General features: G+C 44.9%; 2 protein-coding genes across 3 annotated transcripts in view; one reads left to right on the top strand and one right to left on the bottom strand.

Moving 5' to 3' along the window:
* Nucleotides 1-9952, top strand: part of RAB30 (RAB30, member RAS oncogene family) — a 43884-nt gene extending 33932 nt beyond the window's left edge. The window contains exons 3-5 of the mRNA XM_057399040.1: nucleotides 865-948; nucleotides 6015-6198; nucleotides 7846-9952. Coding sequence (XP_057255023.1) covers nucleotides 865-948; nucleotides 6015-6198; nucleotides 7846-8096 — 519 coding nt within the window. The 3' untranslated portion in view covers nucleotides 8097-9952. The remainder of the gene's footprint in view (nucleotides 1-864; nucleotides 949-6014; nucleotides 6199-7845) is intronic.
* On the bottom strand, nucleotides 7323-26071 carry DDIAS (DNA damage induced apoptosis suppressor). Of its 2 annotated transcripts, none has more exons than XM_057399039.1 (4): nucleotides 25912-26071; nucleotides 24783-24944; nucleotides 23522-23639; nucleotides 7323-7457 (listed from the first exon to the last, which is right to left on the bottom strand). In XM_057399039.1, the coding sequence occupies exons 1-4, from the start codon at nucleotides 26022-26024 to the stop codon at nucleotides 7452-7454; spliced, it is 399 nt and encodes a 132-aa protein (XP_057255022.1). In that variant the 5' UTR covers nucleotides 26025-26071; the 3' UTR covers nucleotides 7323-7451. The 2 variants fall into 2 exon arrangements, with proteins under 2 accessions (XP_057255022.1, XP_057255020.1); XM_057399037.1 differs by lacking the exon at nucleotides 7323-7457 and adding an exon at nucleotides 19002-21502 and having other exon boundaries at nucleotides 25912-26064.
* Nucleotides 26072-27742: the final 1671 nt, after the last annotated feature.

Below are 27742 nucleotides of genomic sequence, written 5' to 3'. Positions count from 1 at the left end.
CTAGGAATTGTCAGCATTTTCCCCCCCTCACTGTTAATTCCAGTGTTTAACATCAACATGGCTTTAAAACCCTCCACCAGCATGTGACAGTGGCAATAAAGCCGGTCAACTCCAAAGGGTTAACCACAAAAATCTGAGGCTGCTTCTGCTGCTTGTGCTTTGGCAGTGCAGATGCTGTAGGGGATGGACATGCCCCAGAATCAACATGACTTTGTAGATGTGGATACCAGAAATCAAAAAGCTCTGGCTGGGGTTTTCCAGGGGAGGTTTTGCTGTCGCTCCTTTCTTATGGTGCTGCAATCAAATTCCACCAGCATCACGCCAACTTTGCCATTGCTGTGGCACTGGTAGTGGTTGGCTCCATGCTTTGCTCCCAAAACACTGTGCAGGAATGTGACCCTAGCAGTGGGAGCTGCCAGAAATGCCTTTCCATGCTGTGGTGTGTGGTGGAGGAGAGAGGGAAGGTATGAGGCTGCTGGAACAAAGGTATCTCATTCCACATGTGTTCTCACACCTCTTTCAAGGCACTGAGTAATAGTTTGGAGGGACCTCATCTACTCTTCCCCTGCCTTTTCCAAGTGCACTAAAGAAAGGCTTTTCCCCTCTCCTTTTCTCTGTATGAATTCTCCTCCTGTTTTCCTAACTCTGAAGTCAACAACTTCCTACATGATGAGGGACATGTAGGCAGGGAAAACACTGTGGGGTTGAATTGTGGTAACCTTTGTGCTGGGGAAACGTGATTCATCTAAATGTGATGGCAATAAGTGTCTGGGGAAGGGGACAAGGGAGGAATAGTTCTGAGGGTGGACAAGGGTGAGGATTGGCACTTAGAGTTTGCTCAATGAAACTCTTGTTTCCTTTCAGGGGCTTTTCCCACCGGGTCAAGGAGCCACCATTGGGGTTGATTTCATGATCAAAACTGTGGAGATAAACGGTGAAAAAGTAAAGGTAGGAGCCTGATGGGTTTAAGTGTAAATTTGTGTGGCAGCACCATAGCTGAGGGTTCTTGCCAGTCCTCTTGCAACTGGAAGGCAGCACGTGGGGAAGCACAGGGCTGTCTGACATGGCAAAGGCAATGCTGAGTCTAGCAATCTTTGTGCCCCTCTCCACAATTACCATTGGGGTTGTAACAGTGCACGTACTCTAAGGGAGAAAAGAGAGGGGAGGTCTTGCAAAACTCTGTCCTTGCTTAGGGGATGCTAAGGTTGTGCCTGCCTGGAGTTGAGGAAGTGCAAGAAGCACTTCAGTGCAACCTCTGCTCACGGCATTTCTGGTAAGCAGAGATCCATTGCATTCCCATTGGGATGTGCTTGATGATGGTCTTCTGAGAGCTCCCAAGGTGGCTGCTGGTAAGAGCAGGCTTGTGGGCTTGTGCAGTTCTCCACAACAAAGGCTTGTCTTCCGCTTCCGAGTTATGGATTTGGGAGAGGCAGAGATGATCACAATACCTGTGCTTTAGTCAACAAACTGAGTTGAGAAGAGCAATGACCTCCATAGGATTAACTCATTTACCCTCCAAAATAGGGTGGTTGCAACCAAACTGCTTGTCCTGTGCTAAATCCCAAACTGAGCCTGAGCATCACTTGGCAGAGAGCTACATTGTTTGAGCCAAAACGCACCAGGGACCAGTCTTACGTTTTAATGGGATCCATGGTTGGGTTCCAGCACCCAAAGATTTGGCTGGTGCCACTTTGTTCATTAGTAGAGATTGTGGGTGTCTGTGAGGTGGGAGAGGAATAAGGTTACCTGAGCCTCTAATGTCAGCGTGTCCAGGCTCCCTGAGCTGTTCCTGGGGTTGCTATGCTTGCATTAAATCCAGGGGCATCGAGGTGAAACACAGCAGTTTCCCCCTTGCTGCCTTCATCAAACCTAGCAGTGAGCAAATGGGAGAGTGGCAGCAGTGTGATATGATGCAGGCAGCATCATATGTGATACGCATCCAGTCAGTAGCTGGATATGATGAGACCCATTTTTAAGCTAGTGTAAGTGATGGGATAGGAACAATGGACTTGTGCAGATTTTCAGCCCTGGGTGGTTTTTAACCTGTATTTCAGCACACAGGTTTTTTAGAAGAAAATCAGGTGGTGTATTCCTCAGTTTAGGACAGATTTAAAAAGCCATGATCATATCAGCAGGATGCCACCCTCCTGTGTGAGGAACTGTGCAAACCTATGGCAAATGCTGGTCCTTAAGCAGAAGCCCTTCCAGCCTAAGCAAGTGAAGGAGAAGAGGTGTAAATACCTTCCCCTGATAAGGACTGAGTTACCATTCAGCACGTTGCTGTGCAAGTGGGACAGCAGCAGGCAGGAAAGCAGTGAGGATCATGTGTAGCCCCTGTGGTGTCAGAGCTTAGCTCAGTGGTTGTGATGCTCATTAGCAGGCACCTGGCGTAGCAGGGTTGACCAGGACACTGCTGCTGCTTGTCCAGGCTCCTCGGACAGCAGAGATGGGTCTTTCAGCCAAACACAGGTCCAGTGGGGCAGCTTAGAGGATCTAAGTAGTAAATGGCTTAAGTACTGCACTGAAGGTGGAATTAGTGGTTTTCCTTATATACCTGGCTTAAACCAGCTGTGTCTAGATTGTCCTGGTTAATGGAGGGAGAAAAACTATCCTGAGGAAGATGAATCCCATCCACATCAGATACCTCTCCTTTCCAAGCAACTGGTTCCCTGTTAAGTACAGACGGAGCCTAAAGAGCATTGTTTATATCTGAGGTCTGGTTTCAGACCAGTGAGCTCACCCTAAGGATTTGTCTGTGTTTGACTTGTTACTCCCATGACATAATCCTGTTTTAAGACTGTCTTGGACTGAGGATGCAAACTCCTGAAGAGATCATATGGAACAGTTGTGCCAATAAGGGCTATCTAAGGGCTAAGGATGGTGTAGGGAAGGTCTACAAGCTAAATAAAAACTCATCAGTGGTAAGCCCCTGCTGCCCTGCACATGTTTGAATGCACAAGCATCCACCCAAGCAACTGGTCTAGTTCAGGATGTCCCTGCTCTTTGCAGGGGGTTGGACTAGATGACCTTGGAAGGTCCCTTCCAACCCAAATGATTCTATGATTCTATGTACTCTCTTGATCACCTTGGGGCTGGCTTGTGTTTGACAGAGCCTTAGCAAGCAGTAGCTGGTATACCAGCTGTATTTGACATAGCAAATAAAGAGTCCCTTGCCTGACCCCACCAATGGAATAAATTGGAGTTGCCAGAGCTCAGCCACAGTGACCAAGCTTGGGAGGAAGCTTACTCCAATACAGTTGGGCATTTGAATGAGCCTTCTGGAGTGTGAAAAGCAAATGGATTTCTTTCAGGGAGTGATTTTTGTAGCTGAAACTTTTTGTGTAATCAGTGCCAGTGAGAATAAACATTTAATGAGCAGGAAAAGTGGGAATGAGTCAGAGCAATAAAAATGACATCCCAGTCAAACAAGGCGCTGCTCTCATTGTTAGCTCATTTAACAGTATCCGAGCTGTGACTCTGCTTCTGTGCTGGGCAGCATCTCCTGCACGTCCACCGGGATCCAGGGTGAGAGAGCAGGGCTGCTCACGGGCCAGGTGAAAATAAGCTAGGTTTCCAGGGAAAAATGACTTTCTAGCTTTCAAAATTACATTTGAAAGTCAGTGGAGAGGGACTTGCTGGTGTGAACGCTGTGTGCAAACCGTATCAGATGTGAGCTGCTCCTGAAGCTCACTGACAGATGAGCTGAGACAGCACAGTGCAGTTGAGGGGCTTTTGGTCTGCCTGCCCTTTTCTAATAAACACAAAAGCATGTACACCACCTGTAGTAAGGGGGCTACACAAAGTTGAGCCAATTTTCGTGCTGGTCAAGGCTAGCATCCTCAGTGCTGCGGAGGGCTGTGCTATCCGGACCTGTGATCTTATTGTGCGTGGTGGAGATGTACATGTGCGTGAAGCTAAAAGTGTGCAAATGCTGAGGGAGGGGAAGCATCAGCTGGCCTCAAGAAAACAAAGATGTAGGTTTCCTGCGGGCTGAGTCAGGCACTGTCCTTTGGATCCTCTGGAAAAACAGGCAGGTAAAATTGTTGCTGTGAAATACTTTATTCATGGAACCATAATTCACAGAATGGTTTGGGTTGGAAAAGACCTTGAGATCATCCAGTTCCAACCCCCTGCCATTTGGGAGAAATAATCAGTGGGGTGAGGTGGGAGATGTGCATTTTGTGTGCAGGAAGAGTTTGTCACTGGCTATAAGGTTGGTGGCTCTTCCCTATCTTATTGCGCCCGGTTCACTACTGCAGCCAGTGAGAAACTGTCTCCCAAGTGCAATCCCTGTTGATGTCTATGTCTGTTACATTGAAGAACATATTCACATCAAGTTTTTGTCAGCTTGGAGATCATCTCAACGCGTGTGGAACACACATAAGCTGGAGTTAACCAGCAGATCAATCAGTAAATGTTTTTCCTGGGAAACAGTCGAGCAACAACAAAATGAGCTGTGTTTTTCCATCTGCTGGGGTTCGAAGGCTGATTTGTTTTAATGGGGACTCGTTCAGTATCTGAATTCCATGTGCAAGTAATTTCACGTATGGTTTTGTGTGTTCCTTAACTACAGGCACTGAGTTCAGCTGTTTAAGTACAACTATGCCAAGGGATTAAGCACAAAGGGCCCAGGAGCTGTGAACCAGAACAAATCACTTTCTCTCAAAAAAAAAAGTACTTTTTCAGACCCACATCTGAAGCTCTTATTTCAACTAACACTTTTATGATGAGTACCTGGGGTAGTTTGACTTTGGAACTGGGCAAGAATAAGGTTTTTCTCTGTAATGCTAAATATATGGAACAAATCTCAAATACTTCACCTATTTCTTCCCAAAGTATGCAGGATTCTGGCTGGAAATCACCCTTTCACATCGTTAATTCCAAGGAGGGTGCTTAAAAAAATAAGAGCTGAAGGAGAGAAGTGCTCTTTTATGTTGGAACATTTCCATTTTGGATGTTTGCTTCTTTGACTGCCTGTTTGAAGAATTGAGGTTTTGCGGATGGTCAGAGTATAAAAACAGGATCAGTTTAGTTTGTATTGGGAAATGTTTGTTGTCTTCCTGGACCCAGAGGGTTTGGCAAATGCTCATGACCTCTTTGGTGCTGAGGCACTGGCACAGGGTGCCCAGAGAAGCTGTGGCTGCCCCATCCCTGGCAGTGTTCAAGGCCAGGTTGGACACAGGGGCTTGGAGCAAGCTGCTCTAGTGGAAGGGGTCCCTGCCCGTGGCAGGGGTTGGAACTGGATGAGCTTTAAGGTCCTTCCAACCCAAACCAGTCTGTGATATAGTTAAGGACATGTCAACCAGTTCTACATGTTGGGAAGGCAGGCAGTGAGCAGCTAAGTGGGATGGGTAAGCTGTAAAGAGGAAACATGTTGGAGTCCTTGGATCAGCCTTCATCTGAGCTCCTTGTTTGATTCCATCAATGCATCATCTCAGCATAACTTTAGCTAGCTTTGGGGGCTAGAAGAGAAGCTTTATCGGTTCTTCTTGGGATGGATCATAGAATAGTTAGGGGGGACATCTCACATTGGCAGGGACACCTCACACTAGACCATATCACCCAAGGCTCTGTCCAGCCTGGCCTTGAACACTGCCAGGGATGGAGTGTTTACCACGTGCTTTGGATGCTGCTGCTGTTTGGATGCTGTTGGAATTCAGGGGCAGGAGAAGTGACTCTTTCTCCATTGCCTCTGTTACAACTCCAGGCCAGCAGCTCTGTCCACAGCAAAGGGAGACACTGGAAGCCACATGAAAACCCACAGACCTGTGCCTTCCAGGGGCTGTTGGCTGCAGTGCCAGCTGACTTTGTGCCTTGCATTTCAATCTACTAGTGCAGGAACACAAACAAAACACTGCGGGGAGAAAGGAAGCCAATAGGGAAAAAAGCAAAGTGCTTTCCCACCATTGGCTTTACCCTGAAGGGGTTTTAATAGGTCAAAGCAGTGCTGCTGTTGAATAGAAGAAGTTAACTTCTTTATTCCCTTTTCCCACCTTTCCTTGTTCTGCCCAAAGCTGCAGATCTGGGACACGGCGGGACAGGAGCGGTTCCGATCCATCACACAGAGTTACTATCGCAGCGCCAACGCCTTGATCCTCACCTACGACATTACCTGCGAAGAATCCTTCCGCTGCCTGCCCGAGTGGCTGCGGGAGATCGAGCAGTACGCCAGCAACAAGGTCATCACCGTGCTAGTGGGTAAGTGGCGATGGTCCCGCGTGGGCTGGTGTGGTGAGGGGGCTGAGATGTGTGTGTCGAGGGGTTGGTGGCAGATGGGCACGTGAGCAGGAGGAAAACGTGGCATCTGTGTGAACTCACGGTGCTGGATGCTGGAACTGGTGTGGAAGATCTCATTGCCAACCAGTTGTAACTGTAGGTGGGTACAGCCCTAAAGCCAGTGCGTGGACCGTGCCTTCTCCAGATCATAGAATCACAGCATGGTTTGTGTTGGAAGGGACCTTAAAGACTGTCTAGTTTCAAGGGACGCCTTCCACTAAAGCAGGTTGCTCCAAGCCCTGTCCAACCTGGCCTTGAACACTGCCAGGGATGGGGCAGCCACAGCTTCTCTGGGCACCCTGTGCCAGCGCCTCAGCACCCTCGCCAGGAAGAACTTCTGCATAAGAGCTCATCTCAGTCTCCCCTCTGTCAGTTTAAAGCCATTCCCCTTTGTCCTGTCACTACAGGCCCTTGTAAAAGTCACTCTCCCAAGATGCTGATGGTGGTGTCCAGGACATCACAGCCACTACTTGAAGTGTGGCCCTGTCTTAGGTTGAAGGCTATTGCATGCAGAACTGGATACTTCACCACTCAGTCCTATATGGGACTGAAGTGCAGCTACCAACTGAGCCAAGAATAGAGCAGTTTCCCTTGTGACTCCGAGCTCAGATCTCATCAATCTGGTGATGCCTGCAGGTTGCTGTACCCATATGGTGAGACTGATAAACCACTTGTATTAAATGATAATCTGTTTAGAAAGGAAACCAGTATATGCAGTGCATCCAAGAAACTGCTTTATCGGGAAAGAAAGGACATCTCAGGTGAGAGGAGGGCAATGAGATGTGGTTTGCTAATGAAGGTGTAGCCTTTTCCTCCCACTAAGTATCAAAATTGCTCATAGAAGTGGACCCAGGAGATGTTTCCTCCTGAAACTGCAGAGTCCATGGACACATCCCCCTGTTACTATAGGTCCTGGTCTGTTATCTTCATTATAAGATTAATTTATGGCAAAACCATCATGTTTGCAGTGAAGTGGCTAGTAATAGGGTATAATCACATCAGATGCTTGCTTGAGGCTTTAATCAACTCTCTGCTGAACTGAGCTTAAGGGGCTGGTTCCTCACCACACCTCTCTCTGCAAGTGCTCCCCAGGCCCAGCCCTCTTCCAGCCTCAACAGCCAAATCCTTCATTGGAATATTGCAATAGGAAAGCTGCCTTCTGTGCCAGGCTTCTTTTAAACCTTGTAATGACATGAGAAATATCACATTTAGTGTCTCGTATGCTATAAGTGACATTTTAAGTGCTGCTCAGAGCAAGAACAGGAGAATTTTCAATAGATATTATAATGGAAATCCTTTAATCTCGGTTGATAGCAGCAACTGGTGCTAAATTAGAGCTAACTGACCTGGATGTTCGCAGGACATGTTGCTCTAAATGAGCTGATATTAAATGAACTTAACCACTTGTATCAGGGAATCCATTATTTGGAAGAGAGGGTAAAAACTAAGAGTTTCACATCAAAACCACTGTCCATGCATATGTACAACACCAAACTCTCCTTTATCCCTTTCCAACCTCCATTTCTCTTGTTTTTGGAAGCCAAATGAATTCCTTTTCTATCAATGCAGGTAATAAGATTGATTTAGCTGATAAGAGGGAAGTCTCCCAGCAGAGAGCTGCCGAGTTTTCCGAAGCACAGGATATGTACTACCTGGAAACCTCAGCAAAAGAGTCGGATAATGTGGAAAAACTCTTCCTGGACTTGGCCTGTCGCTTGATCAGCGAGGCACGACAGAACACCCTTGAGAACAATGTCTCATCCCCCTTACCAGGAGAGGGGAAAAGCATCAGCTACTTGACTTGCTGTAATTTTAACTGAGGAGCTGGCATGGGATTTCCTGTTCTGCCATGGGCCAAGAGAGTTTGTTTATTTTCCTTCCTTTTTTTTCTTTGCTGGGATTTATCTACTTGAAGCGAATTATTCCTGCCACTTCCCGAGTCAGGATGCAGACCTGGAAGCATGGCTCCAGCTGGATGGCAACATAGCAGAATCTATCACGGTTGAAGTTTCACCTTTCTCGCAGTCTCTGGAGCAGGTTAGGAGCAGAAGAGTTGCACAAGTGCTTCATGCGATGCAGAACACGAGCTGCTGTGTTTCCTTCTGTGGGAGACTAGAGCAGCCTCTCCTGAAGAAGATACTGAACAGTTGAACATCTCCATATCAGAACAATGTGTCTGGTCCTTTTTGAATTGAAATAAACCAACAATGAACACTGACCCTGGACTACGCTGGCAGTCTTTGGGGCTGCCAGTGAGTGAGCTCTTAGGACATGTACATAGCGTCTGCCCATGCGTCTCCGTGGAGGACTCCAGTGTTTGAAATAGTGTTATGTCTCTCATCTACAGGCACTTTCATGAACATGGAACTAAAGGACAAGTTACATATATCAACATTTTCCAGATGTAAGAAGACCTGGATACAGCTCAGTTGCTCCCTTTGGTGCTAGCAGTTCAGCTAATATTCCATAGGCCAAACGTAGTCTTACTACATTGCTGTCCTCTGAATGTGTAACTTAGACTGGTTAGGAAAAAACCCCACACTAAGAAGCACTGTTCATAAAAATAAAGCAAATCTTGTTACCTCTTTTTCTAGGCCTAAAACGTAGTGGGAAAGGACTGTGCTGCTTTGATGGCCAACGCAGGGTGAAAAGACTTCTCCAGAAATAAAAATAAACCAGAAAATTAACCATTCCTCCTCTAATTAGTTATGTCCTAATGTGGAAAATCACCTTTGGGAAAGATTATTGGTGGAGCTGGGGGAAAAAGTGCACCAGATGTGACCAAAATCTTGTGCGTGCACAGGTTGTGTGTAAGGGTTCAAAGAGAGCACAGTTTGAAGTGGCCTCCTGCAATATATCCAGCTTAAACATAAAGCTTGTAGATACAGTTCTTGTTGAAAGGCAGACGTACAATGTAGAGGGGTTTTTATGCTAGGTGGGAAGAGCAGCAGGTTGCAAGTGGTATCATTCTGTGTCTGACCCATCCAGCGCTCACCTCATGGAACTACTCTCCAAGATGCTCTTGAAGGTATCTTCTTGGCATCTGGTTTCTCTACTAGAGTAACTTTCAGTTTCAGGGCTGTAGAGTCATTTAATTCACTTGATGCTTTACTTTTAATCTCAGACTCCAGTATGTGTATAACTGTTTAAGCAATTTCTTTCTACAGACCCCCTGAAGTGGAAGCACTCTGGAGTTTGGGATGTTATTCCACTTCTAGTGCCGTATACAAACAATGCATTGCAAATGTACACATTGACATTGAAGTGAAGCAGGAAGATAGCGAAATGTGCCCATGCAAAATGATACTTAGATGTTTCAGTTCTGTTCAGCTAATCTGCATAAACCTCCCCTGGCAATTCCATGGCTGAGATTTGCTGTAATTTAGAGTTAATCATTTTAAAATTAACTTGGCTTGTACTGAAGATTGAAACAAAGCTTTTGTATTGACATCAAAAGCTGCCAGTAAGTGTGTCTTTAAAAGAATAACAATTAAAAAGGCATTTTAAAATGCTTTTACACGTGTTCCTAGAAAGACTTTTGGGCTGTATCATGTTGTGCCTTTGATCCGTAATAGGGAGCTGACTCTGTGTCAGAGAGAGGGGATCGGTGTGTCATATGGTCATTTCTAGTATTTTTTTGCTATATTTTAGGTCACTTTCTTCTGTTATGAGTAGTGGTAAAAAAGAAGATGTAGCAGTTGTGGTACAAGGCTCGTTTGTCATTTAGGTAACACTTAGCAAAGAGCTCTGTAAGTATGAGAAGTTGGGGGACAAGTCATCGTCTGTGCTGGCCCATTCGTTTTCAGTCTCTGCTCATGGTGTAATCCAGAGGATTTAGACATGTGTGGGACTCGGTGGCTTCTGTGGTACAGCCTGTGTGTGTACCACTTCTGTGTGGTACAGCCTGTGCTGAAGAGCAGTGTCATTCTTGAGCGTTCCTTAAACTGCCAAACACTGTTTGTTCGTGCTTGTGAAGACCACACAACTTAGAGACAGTGATTCTGCACAGGTTGTAGGTAGTCATTTAGAGCAAGGCTCAGTGTGTCAGATGTAAGGTAACACTCAATTTAAAAACCAGTGCTATGTATGTTTAATTTCTAAAGCTCAGAGTCTCCAGATGCTGGGCTTGTTAGCACAAAGCTGATATCAAACAGGACAAGGCTCTTTGAGTTGATCAAGGGGAAGGGGACTGCCCAGTAAAACATCTATAGGTTCCCCAGCTTGATTTCTGAAAGCATTAGAGCTCTTCAGGTACTTTTCATTCCTGCTGGGCACCACTGTAAATGCATCTCAGAGTGTTCCTTGCATCAGTTCTGGAGGTTGAACTCTAACACATCATCGTGACTGAACAAGCTGAACTGGTTGAATAGTAGAAACCATTAAATGATTTTCTTGGGTATTCACTTTGAGGTTTCTAGAAGGCTGTCTCCTTTTCCAGTACTGTTCCTAACTTATAGGTGGCTATTTTGGAGACTAGTTGCCTACAAGCAACCTCAAAGCATTGGTTCTTTGTACTGCTAGCAGATATTCTCCATGTAAGGACTCCATCTCCACACAGTGATGTGCTTCTGCTTCAGGGTGGAGTGCTGCAGCTGGGCTGCTGTTTAAGTGAAGTATCTGACTTCTCCAGAGAGAAATCTGAACTGATTCCTTTCAAGGTTTATTCTATGTAGACTTAAAAAGTTGGAAGGAAACAATGGTGGTATATGCAACACTTTATAAGGTCATAAGCCAAAGCTGTCTTTTGAAACTTGCCTCTTTTCCTGCAGTTAACAAGCACACTACTTGGTCAAGAAGTGATATTTTATTGTAGTAATTCCTTTGCAGAAGTTACTTTTGTACACCTTTGAGTATCTCTCTAGTGGATAAAACCCATTCTCCTTGTAGCACTGAGAGCGTGCTTTCTCTTCTTCAGTCTGGTCCACTGCTGATAGCATCCCAACTAGAAGATGAGCTGTATCAACTGCTAAGTTAGTGCTGTGGTATAATGATCAAAGTCTTGAAAACTAAAAGGAGATAAAATAACAAACCCCAGTTATCTGACAATCAGCTCCTCAACTATAGCCGACACCTTGCTAGATGAGTGGGATTTTGAGAACTGTCAGTGAAAGCCTTGTGATGCTTGCTGGGTTGAGGGTCCAAAAGCCGTGCAGAATGGATATAATGGAGCCAAATTTGACTGGAAACATTCTCTGTTATCAAACGAGTAAAGCACTGCTTTCAGCGTGCTTGCTAGGGTTTGATGTGTTTTCAGGGTGATATAGGGTAATCTTATTTCTGGGTGAATATTAATTTCTGTAGTAGTCCCATAATGAGACCTCTGCTTGAGTTCTTTTTGCACAGTGCATAGCTCTGAGCAGAAGCCAATATTGGATGGTCCACAGATGTTTGCTTTATCTATCAAACCTGTTTGCAGAGATTGAGTGAAAGCATCTCCTGAGAACTGGATGGTCTAAACTCTATTTTCCAGTTCAGCCACTGATTCAGTCAGGCTGCTCTTGGGTAAACCACTGGTACTTTGCATTGGGTATTTACATTGCAAGTTTGCTGGGACAAGCAATGATTCCCTTCGTTCCTATATGTGTTCCCCATGAGAGACAGTCCTTGGGGATGGGGAAAAAAGCCCTTCAAGTCAAGGAATTATGATGGAAATGTGATATTCTGAACTCTGTAAATGCCTCTTCCTACCTCTACCACTTAAGTCCTGATTGATCTACAGGTAAGTTGTTTGAGCATGCAGTCAGATACGTGCTTGTGCTGAATGCTAAATGGCTTTGTGATCATTATTTAATGAAACCCACACATGACAAATTGTCAGGCAAGATGCTTTGTTCTCTGCTGTAGAACACATGAAACAGCCCCTATAAAACCTGTCAGCCTGCTGATGCTGTTTGTCTGTTTGGAAATAGTGATGTTGGTAACAGTTGGCTCCTGCTAGTCTAGGTTTAGTGGTTAATGGCTATTGAATTCCTTCAGCATCAGTAACAACAGCAGCAGTCTGAGGCTGACACAGGAGGCAGGGATTTGAAAGTCAAAACTAGCGATGCAGAAGCACGGTGTGTGCGCACATGTGGGACAAGAGGCTTTCCCCAGCCTTTCCTGCCAAGGGGTGCAATTAGTTACGGTGAAACCCATTGGGTTTTGCGTTGTTTGTTATCCCTGAGGACTGCTGTTTGCTCAGATGCTTTTCCACTTGTCTTTTCAATATGAAGATCTGTCTGTAGATCAAGCTGAGATGTTGAGCTGGCATCATTTCTGTAGCCAGAGACTTCAGCTGGGAAAGAGGTGGAATTCTCTAGCTATTAAAATAGGCTGAGCAGCCATGCAGGATCCCTTGCCCTTTGGGGACCTGTGGTGTCCCCATGGTCAGTACGGCTGGAGACAGTGTCACAGAAGCCTTCTCCTGGCTGTGGGACAGTAGTACTGTAGCCCTTTGTGCAAGGGCAGAGATGGGTCTGTGAAGCAGAGAATGCAAAGTAAAGAGATGGTTCTACTTGCTCAGGGTCTTCTCAGTCCCATCCTCATTTAAAAGGTGCATCTATGGCTTAGATTTTCATTGCTCTGGACTTTCATAAGGGATGCTCATCTGAAATTCTTCTGCTTTCAATATCAAAGCACCCCCAATATCCTTACACAAGTTGCTCCTACTAACAAAGACCCTTTTGAGTTAGCTCAGTTAGAAAAAAGGTGTTTTGAGAGGACACTTTGAATTCCTTGTGAGCAAGTATGGAAATTGAAATGTTGATCTATATAAGGGCTAACCAGAAAACCCATCGCAGCCAAAGGAAATAAATCAGTTCTAGTGGTGAAAACCCTGTAAAAGATGCTGTATCAAAATGCCTACTCCTTCGTTTATAAACTTTGCTTCTCTGCACAAATGCAGCTCTTGGCACCACCCTTTTTCCTTGCATCAAGTCTGTCCTCTTGTGGCTGTGGGTAATAATTGTTCTGCTTACCGTTCACAAGCAGCAAAGGGTCATCCCTTTGAAGGACACTTGTCATGATGAGTGGTGGGGAAACACTACCTTGATTTCCTACAGGTGAGTAGTGCAGCCTAAGCAAAGCAGCCTCAACTTGTCATGTCTTTGAAATGTGAGCATCCACTCGAGCTGTAGTTGAATGTACCATAATGGTTATAGATCTTTCATCTGCTTCGCTTTAGGGTTTATCTTGGCAACAGACAACAGGGTAATCATGGTGACCATGATGCAAGGCTCCCAAAGTAGCCTGCTGCGTTGCTCTGAGTTCACCTCCCTAATCACCTCCTCGCTGAACTGAACCCAAGTCTCCTTTGCTGTACTGTACTATATCCAGCTGAGAGAGATTGCGGCTGTCAGCACCCATGGATGCCATTGCACCCTTGCCCCTCGTGTGAATGAGCTGTAACTGAAACCAGAACTAAAAACTATGCCGTGTGAGCTGGGGGTGTTTGTTTTATTCCAAGTGTGAGCCACAGATCCAGGGGGAAAAAACCCTTCACCTCCAATGCTTGCCCCTCCAAATGCTGTTGAATGAGTAACTGGGGAAAGATAACCTGGATATAGCAGACAGTGTAATTTAGGCTGTGAATGTCGTCAGTGAAAAATGAGAGTGGTCTTAGGAGTACATCTAGGGTTAACAGCTCAGCTCTCCTGTCTGGATAAACAGGAGCTGGCTGTACTGTGCTCAGAGGTTGTCTCTGTTTTCACATTAATAGCTATTAGCACTCCCTGGATGTGATCTCACATTCGTTGAACCAGTTATCCTTTTCCAGCAAGCTCAGGAGATAATTTTAGCTCTGGTTAGTGCTACAATTAAGCTCAAGAAGCAAATGCCACCTTTACATTTGCACCTTTGCTTTTTCCATACTGCTAAGCTTGGGGTAACAGTGATGTGCACGATGGTGTTGTCCTTGCTGAGCATCTTCTGGAGCACAGCCCTGGTCCACAGGTATTTGACATGGCCAAAGCCTGTGTCAGTCATGGGTTTAGCTGTGCATGGTTCCCTGAAGGACAGGGGGTGATAGAAGTGCTCTTGTGCTTTCATGGGCAGTTATCAAGGGCTCTGGTGTCATATGAATGCTTTTCAAAGCCTAGTACCTGTCATCATGAATCTGTTCCTCCCCAGTTCTCATGCCTCAGGCACCGTGGAGGTCTCAGACTGGAAACAAGTATGGATCACTGGATCCAGCTGCTGCTTTAGCTAGGAAGAAGAGCATCTATGGTTCATCCTCTGTGCCACCTTGAGATTCTTACTATGAACATAAACCAAACTAAACCCATAAACTCATTGTCAGCCAGGGCATCCTGTAAGGAATGTGTCCCTTCTCATGGGACCAACAGAAGAGATTCAGATGTCCAGAAGTGGTGGTGGTTTGATGCAAGCAAGTAAATCTCCAGTGAGCGGATGGATGCTCTCCATCCAGGGACACTTACAGCTGTGTGGAGAAGCCATTCTGAGCCATCACTTGTGTGGTTGTGTGGAGCATCTCTGTGAGTCTGGGTTGCATCATGGGCGTGAGCTTTAGTAAATTCAATGGGCACAGTGTCCCCATTGATCAAGCCTTTATGAGGGAGAAGCAGAGGAGAAGGGAATGCTTCTTTGAGATTTTAACGGAGTAAGAATAAAATGGTTGGGGGAGAAAAGACCGTCTAATGAGAGTACAGAGGAAGGCCAGCGCCTGTTGCTGTGCGGGTTTGGAGTGACAAGTATATATGTGAATATTAGAAAAGCAGTTTAAAACATGCCATAGTTTTCAGCACAATAAGATGCGCTATAGATGTGTCACATTCATTTTATTCCCTACGGCTGTTTACAAAAGGGAAAGAAACACAAACCCCCCTGAGACTGGAGCAGCTGCAGTCACTCAGCTGTCAGCATGGGACAAGGCTCGATCTGCTCCTCTTTCATTTCCACACCTCTCTGTTCTGCTGCACATATTTGGCTGTTCTGTGAATTTGCAGATCATGAGGGTTTCTTCCCCAAACCGCCTTTGATCTGCACAGACTCCCCCAGCTCTCATCTCAATCCATTGATGCTTTGAGTAAGCGTTTTAATTCTGTGTTTTCTGGCTCGCTCCCCTTTGTAACGTTATCTGACTGACAAGCTCCTTGTGCTCTGCGTTACCTTTAGGTTTTAAGTCTAACACGTTTCCTCTTTCAAGCTATGATCAGTTCTTACAGATGTTATAAAAGCACCTTCATTTCCTCAGGAGAAAACCTGCGTTACTTTCAGCTTTGGTTACTAGCAAATCAATATTAAAGCATGAACAAAGTATGGTTTAGACCATCAACCGTAGTTTGACTTGTAGTTTAAAAACCTGCCTAAGCACTAAAAGCAGCATCTTGTTTGGAACCTCCACACCAGGGAAGTCACTGCATCAAAGGGCTTTCCTGGGTTGGAGTTTCCCCCACTGCTGCCTTTTCCCCAACAACTGTGAATTAGCACAATGTACAGAATTGTAGCCAGACCCCTCATTCCTGAACACGTGGCCAGAAGGAAAAGGAGAGGATGTTGTTTCTTGCTGATCAAGCACAACCATGTCAGTGGAGAAAATGCACTACAGCCAGTCAGAGCATTGATCGCTGGGGTCATTGATGCTGGGGTCATGCTGTCTTTGGGAAGGGGTTAGGTGTTAGCAAATGGCCAAACTGTGAATCATTGACTGTCAGAATTTGGGTTGTCTGTCTTTTTTAAGTTCTTGTGGTCAAGTGTGGTACAGTGGGGTTGAGAAAGGAATGTATTAGGGATGATCGGGATGATGAATGTATGATGCCTCATGTTTATTTGTAATGTCCTTTTTATACTTAGAAATTGCTTACATATGTATCTGTATGTAAATAAACATTTAATCCTTTCCATTTGGTGTTTGGAGTGTTTGATTTGTCTGGGGGGTTTGTTTGAGCTGCAAAACAAAGTTGCCTTAAAAATATATAGAAGACAGACTCACTTGATGTGATTTAATATCACATCAACGAATGACTGCTGAGGCTTTTCTGCTTGGGTTGAGCATACCAAGGCTCTCACAGCATTGGGACCTCACAAGAAGAACAGGAGTAGAGCTGCTGTCCAAGGGAGCAATGTCCCTTTGCACTGGAACAGAAGGAAGAGGTTATTCAAAGCAAGAGAGATGATAGCAAAGTGTGAAATGCCAAAGGAATGCTGGAGTCGGTCACTAAGGGTGGTCTCTGACAGGTAGCATCTTCACCCATAATCACTGCAAACCTATAGCTGGTTAAACCCTTGTCCTAGCATGATGCAGGGTTTGTGTTGGGTCAAGACGATGCTTGGATGCTCCAGATGTTTTTTATTCTTTGTCCCAGTTCCCTTATTAACTTCATGCTGGTTCTTCTCTTCATCCTTCAACTCATTCTTTTCATGCAGACAGAACTCCACTGGAATTCCCTACGGAAACCTTTTGAATGAGATTGCCCATATTAAGCCTTTACTCTTTGGGTCAACACATAAATGTGCTCTGACTCATTCTAAGGACCAGTTTTCCTCCCGTGTGCTCTGCTCCACATCAGAGATGACTTCTAACGCTTACACTGAGAAATGAGCTGTGAAGCTTGAAGACACCATGTGCCTTTTATTGCCTCTTCCACTGACCTTGAAGCTCCTTCTGTGGTAAATGTCTGACATTATGGCTGGACCATCTGCTCCATGGTCCCTTGGAAGCTGGCAATTGGAGTCAGTGAGGACACAGAAAGGTGTTGGAGAGGGAAAAGTCCCTGCATGCTCCTAGGTAGGAACTAGGTAAAGGAGAGGGAAGAAAACATCCTTAAAGCTCAGACAGCTTGGGAATTTACTGAAAGAGAGCAGGGATGGAGCGTGCTGCTGGGAGTGATGGCTGGAGAAGCCAGACCAAGCTATTCCCAGGGGAAGAGTGGCAACTCCTCCTTGCAAGGAGCATCTAACCAGTGGGGTGTGAACCTTTTTGTTCAGTAGGTGTAGCAGCAAGGGCACGGCCTGTAAAACCTTTGTAAAAGCATTGCAGGAGCACAAAAGCTCCCTGCAAGAAGGGAACAAAGCGCCCAGGGGAAGAAATGGAAGAGACTACAGGAGCAAACCCAAGACAGGTTACTGCCTCTGCTCCATCATCTCATGTGCAAAGTCTTCCTTACAGAGCACTTGGGGAGCTCTGCCCAGAAGGTATCATTGTGACCTGTCACACAGCAGTGCTTTTTGGTCTCGCTATGTGTTCAGTCCCCTTGCACAAAGCAACCTCTGACTGCCTTGCATTGTTTTCAGTGGTATCATACAGACAGTCCTAAGTTAAAACCTAGTCTTGATTTATGGCTTTCTACGCACAGGGAATCAGCTGCAAACCCAGTGTGCGTTTTCAGGAGCCCTATTACCTTCAGAATGAAACATGCTGAGCTTTATTCTTTTTGTGCAAGCTTATAATTACAATCACATTAGCTTGCGCCAGAGCTATCGCTTACCATAGAGTGCAGATGAATTGCCTGCCTAATAGAATCACTCATGCTGGACCAAACATTTCATGTCAAGATGCTGTCAGGTCTATAATGTAGAAGCTCTGGCAGCGGTTCAGCGCTAGCTGCAGCAAGTCTCTGGGTACCACTTGGACCAGCTCTAACCCCCATGATAAAGTGAGTGCTCATCCAGTTCATCACAAGGGAGTGCTTAAAGAGCCACTGATGCTGCAGTCTCATATTATCTGTGAGGCTGTAGTAGAAACAACTAGTTTAATGTTGTATGTGTTTGAGCACTGATGTCTTAAAACCTTTTCAATATTGCTTTTCCCTGTGCTCAGTGATTTGGGTATGAGTAATGCTGTCTTCTCCTTTATTTCTTCTACTTAAACATAGATTTACCATTTCCAGGCAGGCTACATTTCTTACTCCTTTTACCCCTAACAGATTTATCAAGTAGGATTTTATGTGCAATCAATAACATCTTCTGACCAGGCATAGCATTGTAAGCACAGGCATAGGGGTTGGAACTGGATGAGCTTTAAGATCCCTTCCAACCCAAACCATTGTTCAATGATTCTATATGATTCTATGAATTTGAGGCCTGCTTCTGGTCCTCCAAGCCAGCATTTTCAGGCTGATGAAATCCTGTGCCATCAGGTCCCCACATGCTTCTGCAGCACCTTCTTCAACAGGCACAGCTCCAAGATTTCTCTGTTCAGTGATCCCAAATAGAGCTGTTCTGGGTGGAGGATTTGGAAGATGCCAAAGCAAGGAAAATGAAAGAAGTGTCAAGAATGCACCACTTGACAAAGCCACCTGAACTTGACAAAGCCTCCAGGAAAGATGAGAGCTGCTACCAACCTCTCAGGAGGGTCCTCTCCACCCAGCTCACTGCTGCCAGAGCGGGCTCACATACCAAGCTCCCATATGGAATTTGATATTCATTGAGGAAACTGTTCCGCGCAGAGTCATCAGGTGAGAATCTGGAGTGGACAGAGATTCCAGGGCTCTTCTCAGATGAAAAGACAACACTGCACGCTACAACACTTCACCTGCCTGTACTTGATATAATGACAGCTATTAAATACCCATTTACAATAGTCTTTATTGCACATTCTAGAGTTCATTTACTGCAAATTCCATTTTCCCCCATCTCTGTGGTACAAAGATCAGCAAATAAACACAACTCACCTTAGGAAGACATATGCCAATAGGTGTATAAACAGTTATTAAATAGCTTTTTTTCTTCTGGCTCCTTCCCAAATGTTTTACAAGTAATTTAAAAGAATACAGCATAAATATATTGGGTTTTAGTGTTCTGGATTATGGGAAAAGGGGGTTTGTGCTTGGAAGAACAACTCCGGAGACCAGCCAGCAGCCCTTCCAGATACCCTTCCTATGTAACTTGCACTTGAGAGGAGAGTCTTGTCTTCTAAAGGAGAACAAGTTTCATTGAAGAACAAGGCCTTGGTGACACCAGCAGATGCAGGAGTTGTTAGAATCCAGGCTGTGTCCCCAGGGTTTAGTCTCTCATTTTGGAAGCATGCATCATTCTCACTGTTTTTGCTCTCAGAAGCAGGGTTCCTGTCAGTGTACCCACAGCTCACCTGCACATCAGGAGCCAGCCCAACTGCTTTTAACTGTAAAGATGCAGATGGCTTCAACCTTTTGTTTGCAGAAGGAGGGATCCACTCCTCACAGCTGGCAGGCAGCTGGCTGTTAAGGAACTGCTGTGATACAGAGCTATTACTTTCCTCATCTTCACTATTACTTGGCCTTTCACGTTTCACTAACCTGCCAGTAAGCTGCTGCAGCAGAGTGTTCTGAAAGGCAGACCTAGATCGTTTGCATTTGGAATGGATCTTCCTGGGATTTGTAGGGGTGAAGAGAGCGACAAAAGAGCTTCTTTCCCCAACAGGCCACAGCTTCTGAAGAGGTTTTGCCATAGGAGTGGACTGTGAATAAGGAACAAAGTCTTGAGCGCTGATTGAATTGCACTGTGCATCACAAAAGGAGGATGTTACTGGTGTACTGTGCTTCCTAAAAGCATGAGGGAACCTGTGTTGGGATGAGCTGCGTTTTGAAGTGTTACAGGGAACATCTCCAGCATAAAGCACTAATTCAGGAGCTGTGACCTTGTCTGTCAAAGTATCATCTTCCTTTATTAAAGAATTACATGATTTCTTTTCTCTTGCACTTGCATCAAAGAGATCAGCAGAAGCATCATAGCTGCCTTCAGGGAAGATGCTGTTCCACAGCGTCGCTCTCCTGTTAACACTTTTGAAGGTGTTTTCTGACACTTCTGTCAATGGCTTTAATTGTCTTTCATAAATCCTTCTTGTATTGCTGGGAGTTGCTGCATCAGAATCCCATCTCCCTGTGAGTGTAAGATCTGGTCTTTGGCTTGGTGTAGCATAAGAGTTTTCTTTGTTTCTCCAACCAGCTAAGCAGCTGCCATGTGCAGAATGCACACAGGGAGCTGCCTCACTCCTCTTTAAACAGATTTCTCCATGTTTAGCAGCACAGTGATTAATAAAAGAGCAAGATGACTTTGAAATGTCAATATTTGCTGCTTTGGACTGCATGTATCTGCTCTCAGAAACAGAAAGCTCTGGTGTAACTGGCAAGGATTGTGATAGAATAGGTAGACGAGGGTTAGGTATAAAGCAAGATTCTTTGTCAGATAAAACACTACAGGAAAACTCACATTGTGCCACCTCATCACTCTGAGGATGTACATGTGACTGAAGACAAGCAAACAATACATTCTCCCAACTATCATTGTCTGCTGGTGGCAAGACCTTCCTGGAGACACTTGCTTCAGGCAAATCAGCAGCTACAAGGGTTTGCCAGAGACATGATTCATTAAGATTTGCACCCAACCTGCTCCTTTCAGGATGTTTGCCTGCATCTGGGTTGGGTGATGTTATGATGTTTTTGCCTTCTTCTATTCTAGCTAAGAATTCATTTAGGCTTTCTGAGAATGCGAGCTCATCCCACAGCATAGAATCCATCTGAGACACTCCAGTCACATTTATGTGACTAGAAGCTGAGGCATCTTTCTTGTATAAAAGGGGGTTGTGGGATTTTTCTGGGCAAGAATAATTCCTACCATCAGTCTTTGGGTAAGTGCTCTGTACCCCAGATTCCAAGGGATGTTGTAACAAACTGGAGCTGTTTCCATGTGAACACTCAGTCTCTGAAGAGGATATTCTCTCTAATTCATCAGTTGCAGAGATGCTGTCACTCTGACTAGGCTGTGAACTCAACTCGTTATGTTCCTCTTTATCCCCTTCCTTCACAGCAGAGCTGCAAAATGGTGAATCCCAGAGAGTTTGATTGTTGAGGCTCACACTGCAGGATTCTGCAGGGACAGGCCTCCCCTCTTGTTCATGCTGTTCACTCACCAGCTTTTCCACTTCCAGAGTGGGAAGGTCTTCTGCTGTTACCCAAGCAACAGATGAAGTCAGGCTCAAGGACTCCTGCCAGGACCTTAAAGGACTTTCTCTGCCACTAGACTGAACAGAGCAGGAGTTTCTGCTCAGGCTAGACAAGCTGCTGAGCTCACTGACAGGTTCATCTGCTGCAGCTGCTGCTGTGTTAGGTAAATCTGAGCTGTTACTACAGCTCCCGAGTTTTGCTGACTGCAGGAGCCGATGGAAGTAGCTGATAACTGTAAAGCCAGTAACAGCAGTGTTTGGCAGGAAGAGCTGGCAAGCTGTAAGGGTTTTTGTACTTCTATTAATTCTGGAGCAGTTCTGCAAGATGCTGCTGGCAGCAGAATGGCCTCCATCTTCCCTTGCCCAACGCTGGTACGGGGGGAAAGATAAAAGTCTTAGTACAGTATTTTGGGATAGAGAAAGAAGGATAAAAATTAACACATGTCTTTTAAGCCAGGCTTAAATTTAGGCCCATTTTTTTGTCAGGATCTGCAGGGAAGAGAATACGAACCAGGTTGTCACACAAAGCAGTACTCCCTGGGAAATAAGCGTTGGCAAGGGCTAGAAAGGGCATCACAGTGAGAGGTTCTTCGCCTGCTGCAATTACACAGAGTTTTGGAAAAACAACCAAGAGATCTGAGCATTTCACTGAAAATGTCTTCCTCACTGTAGGTCATTGGGTGTTTCGGGGCTGCCCCCAGTGCAGTGCTGTGCAAATGGCCAGCTGCCTAAGCCCAGTGCTTTTCTTTTACAAGAGCTGGACTTGTTCAGCCTGGAGAAGAGAAGGCTCCTTAAGGGGAGACCTTAGAGCAGCTCCAGTGCCTAAAGGGCCAACAAGAAATCTGGAGAGGGGGTTTTGATAAAGTCATGTGGAGACAGGGAAAAGGGAATGGCTTCAAACTGAAAAACGGGAGATTTAGATTAGACCTTAGGCAGAAGCTCTTCCCTGTGAGGGTGCTGAGGTGCTAGCACAGGGTGCCCAGAGAAGCTGTGGCTGCTCCATCCCTGGCAGTGTCCAAGGCCAGGTTGGACACAGGGGCTTGGAGCAAGCTGCTCTAGTGGAAGGTGTCCCTGCCCATGGCAAGGGGTTGGAATTGGATGAGCTTTAAGTTCCCTTCCAACCCAAACCAGTCTGGGATTCTATGATCTTCTCAGATTCATTTGGAGAGTAGTGTGCCACAGGAGCTTCAGCAGCAATTCTTTATAGAACCTGTTTCTCTCCACACATAAGAATGTTTCAATTGCATTAAAAGCAAAGGGAATTTTCTAATATTTTGAGGAGTGGACAAACCGTTTTTCATCTCTCCCTCAAGTTCTGGCAATGCCAGAGGCCAAAATATAGCCATCTTCAAACTCAACAACCCTCCTACTCCCTGAGTCCAGGCAAAGGTTGAGGCTGAAAGCTCTTAAAGAAGGACAATACCTTTCTAGGTAAGTACGTTATGTCAGTTGTCACTTTTACCTGGGGGAGTGCAAGCATATGCACAGCTGAACAGAGTTGCCCAGAAATGTCTAGAGCCAAAGGAGAAGTAAATGGTCTTTGAATGTGTGTTCAGTCCTTGTGTGTGCAGGAGCAGCCACAAGGCTGTTGATACACAGGATTATAGTTGTAAAGGCATCAGACCTAGAGACTTGGTGAATGATTCTAGTTAAATAAAGTTAATCCATGAAGTCCTCCAACTTCCATTACTTAAGAGGCCGGAAAAACCTCTGCTCAGATATAAACCTCATGATACCTATGGGAGAGGAAAAGCACCTGCCAGGTAGGGTTTAGTTCAAAGACTTCATAATACGAATGACTCACACAAGCACCACTTGAAGAGAACTTAGAAGACTGTTTCCATGGAAATATTACTAAGAACTAGTATTTCAAAGTCTGTTAAACGTACAAAAGAGCCACAGATACCTATGTTGAAGAGCTGTACTTTAACAACAGTTGAAAACATGCTCTTGAAATCATGAAACATCAAAATGCTGCAAGGGGATGTGTTTGTCCTTACATTCTACACACTAGGAGACTAAGCAGCGTGGGAAAGGTAGGGCAGTGCTTGAAAAGACAGTCTGTTTCTTGCTTGAACTGTACAAGGTTTTTTACAGACTCCAAGCTGTTACAGGAGCTGGCACTGCTCAGGCTCTCTGAAAAGCAGCCCTGACAAGCTGTCAAGCTGACTACTGCCATTCAAGATGACTTTGGATGTGACTCATTTAAAATAACACAGGAGTCTGGGGGAAGAGGAGCAGAATCCTCCCCATGTCCTAGCCCTAAGTTTTCTCAAATTGCCAAAAGATATTGTACATGATGCTTTAATAACTCCGTCTGCGCCCCAAACTGGCTACTTGCTAATGAAAAAAACTCATTATAAGAGAGTAATGTGGATTAGAAGTTACCTTCACTCCAAATATAAATCTTTTTCCAATGAAACAGGTTTCCACTGCTTGAACCAGCATTGCTTGAGATGCATCTGTGTTTGTTTCTCCTGACACCTGATTGAAGTCTTGAACATACCTTGAGTAAAAACATATAGAAGTACTGGACCAACAGAGGAAGCCTGACATAGCATTTTAGCTGTAGTATAGGTAGGACACATGCTAAAGAGAAGATACTGTGGTAGCTTAAGCTAAACATGGAATGAAAAGAGGAAACCAGGAAGCTATAAATTGGGTTGTTTAGTTAACTTGTTGTGAAACAGAAGAAAGCAAAACAACCACTCTGGATAGGTTTAATACACACAAAACTTTCAGGTGTTCCCTGTGTGGCTGTGATTTTGTATCAACACGACTGTATAATGCTGTCAACATGCTGCTACGGCTTACACAGCCTTCCTGCTTGCACCTTTACAGCAGTATCCATACTCAGACACACAAATGACTCTGGTTTTCAGAGCTGATAGTAGCATACCAATGTAGAATGCCTGCAATGAGTACGCTCTTCATGCTGCTAATGTGGGATTTAAAGTGATCACCTCTGACCCAGCGATAACACCAGACACTGGAAAATAACAGAATAGAGAAAGAAGCAGTGGATGGAGCTGAATATCCTATCCTAGCAGTTTCACAAATCAGAAAGTCTGAAGCTTATCGTGTGGGTGGCTGGGCTCTGAGGACTAACAGGTTTTCTAAGAAATTCCTCACTTCTAAAGGCTAATTTGGCACATTGAAGTAATATCACTATTGTTTTTAAAATCCAAACTGTTAAAAACCAAATCCAACCCAAAAAAACCCCAAGGCTCCACCTTTACCTTAAGATTCCTTTAAAATCTTGAGGGAAAAAAAAAGCCTAAATCTCTGGAAAAGCAAACAGACTTCAAAATGTGACATTAGACAAAGGAATTTCAACCATCTCAAAGGCAGAAGGACACAAGAAAGAAGTCCAATCATCTTGTGAAGCTCACTTAGTAGGTAACCAGCTACCTTCAACAGTGAAGGATCTCTTTTACTACGTAGAGGTAATCCACCTCAAAACGTCAACATTCCTGGAAGAAATCAAACTTCAGCATTTCCTCAAGGTGATGGGTACCAAGGAAATGCTGGAAGGGAGCATTTTAGCAGCTTCCTCCCGCTCATCTCTCCACCACCCAGGCTCATCTCTATTTTTTTAGGCTGAAGAAAAAGCAGCAGCTCTATAGATGGAAACAATCCACTTCCTTACCTCTGCAGATTCTCTGCGGTGACCCCAAAGAATGGATCTAAGCAACTCCCAAACACGGTGATGTCAAACAAATCATTAGTGTCAGCAATCTTCAGGGACAATCTGTATCTGTAGCTTGCATCTTTAGCTTCACCTGTGCAGCCACACTTTGGACAGTTAAACCTGGCAAAACACAGTAAGAGGATAAAAAAGATTGAATACATGAGCTTATGTTAATCGCTGCTGAGGTAAGAACTTCTCTGCAGCTGTAAGTATTACTACTATAATGCATCAAACATTCCATTACAAACTATATGATTACTTCTTACTCTTTACTCCCTGAGGCATTAATCTTACCACAGGTTGGCTGTATCATGTCAGAAGCCCTTTGGCTTCTTTCACTGATTTATTAAATGCTGGACAGCTGTGAAGTTGGAGAGAGGCAGTGGGATTTGAATGACCTGTTGGGAAGTGATTTTGAACTCCCCACATCCCCATTTCATTCTGGTTTGGGATTTTATTTCCTGCAGCTTTCGTGTAATACCTAGATCTAAAAAATCATCAGGAAACAGCACTGTTATCTTTTACTTCAGCATTTGAAACGACAGAGATTGTTGCTTTACAAAGGCAGCTCCTCCCATTTAGTAGTGACATGTATTGTTCTCCCGTGTGTCATAGATTTCACCTAACAGTGGGATTAAAAAGGACAGTGAACAGAGTTCTGGACACACAGTAAGTGAAAGAGACACGCAGGACTACCTGATGAATTGCACATCTAGAATGAGAAGAAATACAAAAGAAATTAGGATTTGATTTGGAGGGGCTTTCTGTTAACGCTTTCCAACTGGGAACAGCACTGGAGAACTGGATGGACTGCAGGAGATGCACTTGGAAACTGTCAACAGAAATCATCTAAACTGTTCCTTGATATTGTGTGGCACTGAACACAATAGAACTCTTGATCTGTAACAACCTCCAAGCTGCTACTGTAATACAAAGAGATCTGAATAGTGATAAGTAACATAAATATCTGAAATTAGCACTTATTTCTATGATGGCTGGATCTACACTGATTTGTTATAACTTGTGTTCAGCTAACAGATATTCCCAAGGCTTGTTACAGTTTGTGATCCCCCAAAACAGGATGTACCTCCTAGAATCCAGTATCAGCCTAGAAAAGCAGTTTTGACAGGCAGGATAGACGAAGCAGGAGTTCTGGATGGAAATTACAGAGGCAGCCAAGAGTCCTCTCACACTATCCATGTGCTACAGCATCACCTGAAACAAGTCAAAATGGTTCAAAGACTTCTCTTTTTATGAACTGTTCATATTTATTGCTTTTATTTGGTCTGTTTGAACATTCTGAAAGGCAGTCCTCAGGAAATTGTGATCTCTGTTTGCAATGGTAGCCCAATTGAGGCAACAGCTGCTATTACCCTTTGTTAATCCTATAAGGAGAAAAAAAATAGAAGATAGGTAATAAGAAGAAAGCATTCATGATATTCACACACCTCTGCAGACAAGTAATGCAAATTCCCACTGGTATGTAGGGAATCTTTACTGGAACTCGAGCACAGCACTGCACCAAATCAGTTTCTGATTTTTCCCTTAATTTAGAACGAAGTCACAACATGGGGTTAAAAACTGAAATTATTCTACACTTGTAATTAACACAGAATCCCAGAATGGTTTGGGTTGAAAAGGACCTGAAGATCACCCAGTTCCAACCCCCTGCCACTGGCAGGGTCACCTTCCACTAGAGCAGGTTGCTCCAAGCTCCGTCCAGCCTGGCCTTGAGCACTGCCAGGGATGGGGCATCCACAACTTTTCTGGGCACCCTGTGCCAGCGCCTCAGCACCCTCACAGGGAAGAACTTCATTATATCTAATCTGAACATCCCCTGTTTAAGTTTTAACCCATTACCCCTTGTCCTGTCACTACAGTCCCTAATGAAAAGTCCCTCCCCAGCATTCCTATAGGCCCCCTTCAGATACTGGAAGGCTGCTATGAGGTCTCCACGCAGCCTTCTCTTCTCCAGGCTGAACAGCCCCAACTTCCTCAGCCTGTCTTCATACAGGAGGTGCTACAGCCCCTGATCATCCTCGTGGCCTCCTCTGGACTTGTTCCAACAGTTCCATGTCCTTTTTATGTTGAGGACACCAGAACTGCACACAATGCTCCAGGTGAGGTCTCACAAGAGCAGAGCAGAGGGGCAGGATCACCTCCTTCGACCTGCTGGTCACGCTCCTTTTGATGCAGCCCAGGATATGGTTGGCGATGACTTTAAAAAGAGAGGATGCTCAGAAAAAAAATCTCAAAAGGGCAACAATACTCATGCCCTTTGAGCCAAAGGCACAGCTCTACTGTGTTTACCATCAATTTCAACAAAGGAGCTGTATGCATCTGACAAATAAATGTTTAAATAAATAGGAATTAGTTATTTTTTATTCAGTGTTACTTTTCTGCAGAATTAGCTTGCCTCTATTCTTAGCACAGCATCCAAAATATCAAGTTTTAGGAAACCTCTCTTATTTTAGAAAGTTGACTTTTTTTCTCAGCAGATAGCAGAAACATGTAGACAAAAATACCCTAAAATACCTCAAACCACAGACTCACAAATTAAAAGACCAAATTGTTCTCTGCAGCTGAATTAAAGGACACCTTAAAAGCTCTTATTTGCAAAAGCTTTTCACTGTTCACTGTCATTCCAGATCTTCTGAGACCCCACCACCAGTCCTGTGTTTGGCTCTGGAGCTTCCAGCATAAGAAGGACACGGAGCTGTTGGAGCAAATCCAGAGCAGGCCATGGAGATGCTGCGAGGGCTGGAGCAGCTCTGCCCTGGAGCCAGGCTGAGAGAGCTGGGCTGGGTCAGCCTGGACAAGAGAAGGCTCCTTAAGGGGAGACCTTAGAGCAGCTCCAGTGCCTAAAGGGGCTACAGGAAACCTGGAGAGGGGCTTTGGACAAGGGCCTGTAGGGACAG

This window comes from Pezoporus wallicus, unplaced genomic scaffold (genome assembly GCF_028554395.1).
Source record: "Pezoporus wallicus isolate ANWC-B61680 ecotype Strahan unplaced genomic scaffold, APGP_CSIRO_Pwel_v1 contig_3876, whole genome shotgun sequence".
NCBI classification, from domain to species: domain Eukaryota; kingdom Metazoa; phylum Chordata; class Aves; order Psittaciformes; family Psittacidae; genus Pezoporus; species Pezoporus wallicus.
The sequence above is the reverse complement of the archived record's forward strand: the minus strand, read 5'-3'. Positions and strand labels throughout refer to the sequence as shown.